Below are 6646 nucleotides of genomic sequence, written 5' to 3'. Positions count from 1 at the left end.
CTGTCCACCTCAGCCTCCCAAAGTGCTGGGATTACAGGTGTGAGCCACCGTGCCTGGCCCTAATTTTTACTTCACACTTTTGACCATGATGTATGAGAATGGGCCAAGAGTGGCCATTCCCTGTTTGACCCCTGCCTGCCCCGGAGCCAATGCTGGAAATAAAGCTTCCATCAGAAGAAAATGCAGGCCATTCCCTCATTTTGGGGTTTCGTAGCTTGTGTCATCATCACGGACTTATCTTACCTTTTGGAAGAAGTAGCTCAGAGATGATGCTGTGGCTAAATGATGTTCCATATCTGGAAGCAAGTCATTCATGATAAAGCCGAAATATGCAACATTTAGAGAAGCTTACTGTATGCCAAACTCCTCCTTCCCTCTTTTTCATACTCTTGGATGCTTCACTTTACCCAATCAGTCTCCATCTAGCACCAGTCTTCGGTCTAAAAACAGCTGAAGAAACTTTCAGCATTTCAAGCGAAGCATTAGACTTAGATCTCCTCATATGTTGTTACATCCAAAAGCAGTAATTTGCTTTACATACTCACTTTACAGATGGGGAAACTGAGGCACGGGGCAACGAAGGGAAAGGAATGGGATTGGAAGTGGCTGTGGCTGCGTGTCCCTGGTCTATTGCGCATGGTAGAGAGCTCCACGGCACTTTTCATTGTTAACTCACGTTCCTGTTTCCACCACTGAACAAGGCTCCCTACAGACAGAGACCCTCTCTTGTTCATCTCTGAGTTCTCTCTTATTCTAAACATATGCCTGGGATTAAAGGCTTGAATAAGTGATAAAGCTTAGAGGTCAGTGACAGACCTTGGCAACTGGCTCCCTGCCATTCTCAGAGGTGTGACCTCTCTTCTCACCTCTCCAGAATTCAAGTTACTCCCCCAAAACATGGTTCTCCTGGTTCTAAACTGCAGCTATCTAAAGAGTTTCTCTCCAAAGGGTCTTCTCCCAAAGCCTCTAGGCCCTTTCTAGTCTAACTCCTCTAAGTTTTAGTTAATGTAACCAGGAATCCCCCATAAGAAATGTGGAGTAAAGCCAGGTGTGATGGCTCATGCCTATAATCCCAACACTCTGAGGCAGGTGGATCACTTGAGCCCAGGAGTTCGAGCAGCCTGGGCAACATAGTGAGACCCCGTCTCTACAAACGGTTGTCTGCGTGCAGTGGCATGCACCTGTAGTCCCAGCCAGAGGCTGAGATGGGAGGATTGCCAGAGCCCAGGAATTTGAGGCTGCAGTGAGCCATGATCACACCACTGCACTCCAGCCTGGGTGACAGAGCGAGACCCTGCCACTAAAAGAAAAACAAAAACAAATGTGGAGTAATGTGAGGAGGATGGTGGAGAAAAGCTGTGGAGCATTGACCGTGCATGAATTGCCTCAGTCCTCAGCTGCTGTGAGATTATAGAGATGCTCTCTTCTCTCAGGGGGTGTTTTAAACACTTACTATGTGAAGGTGACGTGGTGATGTGGCTTCATAGTAATAAATCCCTTCTATTGAATCCCTGCTCTGTGTGAGGGTGGGCATTCTTTTACTGACTCTCATTTCACTTTCTGTAATTGGATGGCCACAGTGACTCTACCAAAGGGTAGCTAGTATCCTCTGGATTAGATGGGGAGCACCATCAAATGCCGAGTGTTCAATGTTCCACATAGGAGATAGTGACGATTGGAAGTTATAACTGCTGTGAAGTACTGCATCCAAAATTTGATGGGATACAGAGTAGAGTCCAGTATGTGGATCTGGGGTACCTTGAGGAGTTTGGGGAGAATGTGAGTAAAAGCTTTCCAGCTGATGGCAATTGTGAAGATGTCATAAAGCAAGTGTTGCTGGCTCTGGGCATTGAAAAGTAGGATGAATTGAGCTTTGTGGTGATGGGATTAGACGATTTGATAGAAAAGTTGAAAGGGGATATCCAGGATAAATGAAGAGAGACAGAAAATATTAAAGTTGCAAGATGTTTATAGGAATCTAAGAGTAAGCTGTACTCAGAACATACATGAAAGCAAAATGAAATGGAAAAGATGTACTGGGACTAGGTAGTGGACAATCTTGCCTGCCAGACTAAGGGCTTTGGATGTTTTTCTATAGACAGGAACTACCTCAAAAATTTATTGTTGCCATTGCTGTTTTAGCTTCCAGATCAAACGTGATAACATGATCCTGTAGTATTATGAGGTGTAATATAAGACTACAGATGTATAGAGAAAGGAGAGTGATTTATTGAAAACAGAAAAGTCAGTAAAGACTTCAGGAAGAAGACTGCTCCTGACTTCATGGGGTCAGGAGCCTTGACTACCACCTGTTTTGCCTCTCCAGATGTTGAACAATCCAGAGAAGATCGCTGAGCAGATAAGCAAGGATCTGGCCTGGCTCACATCCCACATGATGGCTCTGTGGACCCAGTTCCTGGACACGGTCACTCTGCACTCCCAAGTGACCACTTATCTCACCCAGGAACACCACACCCTGAGGGTGAGTGGCCAACCGCTGTGCATTCTCTCATCACATGCATTTGATTTCTTTGGAGGAACCTTTATGAGAATTAGATCAGGCATTGGGATTGGCCTCTAGGTCTTCGTTCGTGCTTTGCTGTCTCTACCGTGATCGTGCAGGCTGGCGTTGTGAACATGCTTAGCCTCTCAGGCCTTTGCTGTGTCATTCATAGAATACTTGTCTTGGCAATCTCAGAGGATGTCAGAGCCTATCACAAGAAATATTAGAAGTATTTTGGAAAAAGTACTTTTTTTTTTTTTTTTTTTGAGACGGAGTCTTGTGCTGTCACGCAGGCTGGAGTGCAGTGGTGTGATCTCGGCTCACTACAACCTCCACCTCCCTGGTTCAAGCAATTCCCCTGCCTCAGCCTCCCGGGTAGCTGAGATTACAGGTTCACGCCACCACGCCCGGCTAACTTTTTTGTATTTTTAGTAGAGACGGGGTTTAGCCATGTTGGCTAGACTGGTCTCGAACTCCTGACCTCAGGCAATCTGCCCACCTCGGCCTCCTGAAGTGCTGGGATTACAGGCACGAGCCACTGCACCCAGCTCAAAAAGCGCTTTTTAATGTAAGACATTGCTCTCTGTGTATTTCTCTGCCACCAGCTTAGGTGCATATGGGTAGGTGTTGATGTATAACTAAATATGTTGGTATTTAGACCAACATCTCGTGAGAACAAGGTGACAAAACATATGAAGATCAGAGTCCACAAGATGTTCAGAGAACATACATGACTGGGTTTGGGAAGTCTGTTTCATCTCCATTTATTTATGCACCCTGTTCACAGAGGTCTTATATTCTATAGAACAAATAAGACCTCAAGTTAAAATTAACAGCAAAAACAATGCAAGGACAGATTCATACACTGCATTCACCTGTGTTCATAGACCAAGTGTGGGCGAAGAGCTATGAAGGAGAGAGATCAGATTGGAGGAATGTGAAGACTGTTGTTTCAGGACCTTCAGGTCATGGGCACGGCTCTCCTCCTATTAGGAAATGCCATTCATCTCTTTGAGCCTCAATTAAAAAAAAAGAAAGTGCTGGTAATACCCACCTAAAGAATTGAACTGTTTACGTTGTTTTATTCTGCAGGTCCGAAGGTTTTCTGAGGCCTTCTTTTACATGGAGCACCAAAAGCTTGCAGTCCTGACGTTTCAGGAGAATCTGTAAGTATCCATTGCATGCCCGCTTCACCCCTAAAAGCAGCCACCCAAGACATGCAGTTCAAAGTTACTCTTCACTTCCTCACTGGATGTGAAGGAGAGAAGTGTGCCCACCTCTGCACTTTCTGTCTGCATTTCCTCTGCAGGCAAAAGAGTCAGATTGCAGAGTGGGGAGCTGGCAGGTGGCAGAGAAGGTCACCAGCCAAAATTTTCTTTCATGGAGTGTCATGGTTTTATAGACAGAATCAAGGCACCCTAGATCCCTGAAGACATCTGTGCTGAGTCCTCTGCAAAATGAATTAGAAGCAGGTGGTATGGCCGCAAACTATGTCAGAAAAAAACACAGAATGCGCCTGAGACTCTGTGGTAGCTATGAAATGCATTTAGCATAAGAATTAAGTCTGAACTACGTACTTAGGAGGGCTGATGAATTTCTAAGTTTGCCTTCTTCTAGAAAAAAACTGAAAAGTATTCAAGGAAGTGAGGGGGTTGATGGAGGATGAGGTCACTGTCTCATAGATTCCCGGGGGAGTGGGAGCAGAGAATCCTCTAATAGGTTTTGTCCTCTGGTCCACGATCCAAGGGTTTCTTTTTGCTTCCAAATGATACGTTCACCTCAAGAATTCAATGTGGAGGGAAAGCTGTTTGAGATGCCACAGCAAAAATAGAAGGAGAAACACGTGAGACCCATCCATCACTCAAGACGGACGTGGAGACCTTTTCACCTTTCTCATTGGAATCCTATTTTCCTCCCCACAGTTCATTCTCTTTGGAAAGTACAGTGACATTCACGGCTTGTCTCATGGATTCTGCAAGTAAGGGGGTGGCACCAAGGAAAGCACAGCTGCGTGTTGAAATGACAAGTCTAGGAATTTCTGCTGTCGTTCACTCACTCATTAATTCTTGTATCCCAGTGGCCGGCTAGAACTGGGAGAATATATTTTCTAGAATTAAAATCAGAGAAGAGCTAATCTGACAAATATAAACAGAACTGTGAGGGTCACTGAGAAAAGGATTGCATATCAAGATCCCTGCAGGAAATCTTCTTTCCAGAGTTACCGCAACAATAGGGAAGCCTTAGGTTGTGGAGCCATGGTTGCATTCTCAAGGAGTGTGAGCACAGACACAGGAGACAGACTCAGAGACAGCTGCTCTCCCAGAAGAGCTTTGGAACACTGACCACCAGTACAAACTGCAGATGATCCAGTACTCAGATTACATGGGTTCAAGACCCAGTTCCTGCATTTATTAGCAATTGGTCCTTGAGAGAGTTATGTTTCTGTCCTTCTTGTTTTTTTCTCACCCCCATCCAGTCTCAGCTTCCTTATCCACACTGTGGGTAAGATAGCAATTGTGAGGACGTAACAGGCATGGCCATGCATATGGAACACATGGAGCTAGCCACATACTCTCCTCAGAGAGGGTTAGACGGTGACTGATGAAGTAAGCAAATGTGTATTGTCCATGGAGAAGTGGAAATACAATAGTAATATAGTAAAGGTGCTGTATACATGGGTCAGTCATCCTATTCAGGAAACAGGCAAGACATAAATTATGTAATTTCAAGTTTTGACAAGTGGAAGAAAAAAAGCAAGATAAGAACATAGAAAATGAAGAGAAATGGGGTATGCCTAGCAATCTCATAAATGTTTAACCACCAGCTTTCAGAAGAGCAAAAATAGACAAAGGACGAACTGCCTTTTGTAGTGTTTGCTGATTTCTCCTGTGCAAATGTTTTCACAAGGGTCGCTTTCAAGCTACCAATGTGCTATCTCTGAATATGGAATTGGGAAGAGATGTGCACAGTCAGCTCTTGCAAACCAGCGTCAATGGGTCCCAATGCAACACTGAGTAGAAGAGAAAGTCTATTTTAGCCAATGTGATAAGAAAAGGTCTTTTTGAAGATGTGACATTTGAACAGTGTCTGGGGTTACAGCAAGCCATGCCATGACATACGAGAATATTGTTTAGGCAGACAGAATTGTTGTCATAAAGATTCTGATATGGGAACATAACATGTTTAAAGATCAGCAAGAAGGCAAGTGTAGCCAGAATACAGTGAGAAAGTAGGAGAGGGGAGGGACGGAAGGCCAGAGGACAGGAGGGACCAGTCCATGTGGGGCCTTGTTGGCCAGGAAAAGACTTTGGATCGTGTACTATGAACATTATGGTTAATGCTTTTGTTTTTCCTTTACCAGCAAATGAGTGTGGGCCTTGGCATTTCAAATCTTATATACATGATTTGAAATGTTGATTCTGTAACTTATAATGCTTGTGACATCAAACTAGGTACTGAATCTCTTATATTTAATTTTTTTAGATGTAAAGGGAAGAGTCCTTCATTCAATAACTAATGTATTCACTGTTGACTATGTTAGCTCTTCACTATTTTGAGCGCTGGATATCCAACAGCAAATATAACAGACAAATCCAATATCCCATTGAGCTTATGTTTTGGTGATGGAAGGCCTACAAGTACATAGATATGATATGCTAAGTGGTAGTAAGTGCTATGGGGAAACATGCATCGCTGTGAGGAGGAACAGAGTCCTAGTTCATGAATTGTCACAGAAGGTCTGCTGGAGAAGGTGATGGTTGAGTGGAGATCTGAATCAGGTGAGAGATGGAGCTCTCCAAATCCCCAGGAGATTGAAATACTTATCCTCTGAGTGACGTTAGAGAATAGAGAATGTTGTAAGCATTCAGGGAATAGTAGACATTAACAGAAAACATAAATCACAGACTAAGATAAGTGGGATACTACTCAGGAGAAAGTAAACTTTTTGCCAGGTCATCAAGAATAAGAAGAGCTGTGAAACAGAGGGAGAATTTTATTTCAGACTGAGAAGATTGCTAGAGAAAATGTACAAAGTGCTATGAAGAGAAGTGAGGCTTACCGTGAGATAGTGAAGAGGGGCTATGTAGGGCTGGCACCTGTGCGTGATTGTGGCTCTGCACACCTGCAGGTCAGAGCTGGAGA

At 44.0% G+C, this 6646-nt stretch overlaps 1 protein-coding gene across 3 annotated transcripts in view; it reads left to right on the top strand.

Annotated features, from left to right (window-relative positions):
• FAM135B (family with sequence similarity 135 member B) overlaps nt 1–6646 on the top strand; it is a 354745-nt gene that overhangs the window by 304856 nt on the left and 43243 nt on the right. For all 3 annotated transcript variants that reach the window (XM_026454551.1, XM_031935958.1, XM_023192766.2), the window contains exons 10-11: nt 2327–2482; nt 3596–3669. In XM_026454551.1, the coding sequence (XP_026310336.1) occupies nt 2327–2482; nt 3596–3669 (230 nt within the window). The remainder of the gene's footprint in view (nt 1–2326; nt 2483–3595; nt 3670–6646) is intronic.

Source organism: Piliocolobus tephrosceles, chromosome 7 (assembly GCF_002776525.5).
Source record: "Piliocolobus tephrosceles isolate RC106 chromosome 7, ASM277652v3, whole genome shotgun sequence".
Lineage (NCBI taxonomy): Eukaryota > Metazoa > Chordata > Mammalia > Primates > Cercopithecidae > Piliocolobus > Piliocolobus tephrosceles.
This window is presented reverse-complemented; position numbering and strand designations above follow the sequence as displayed.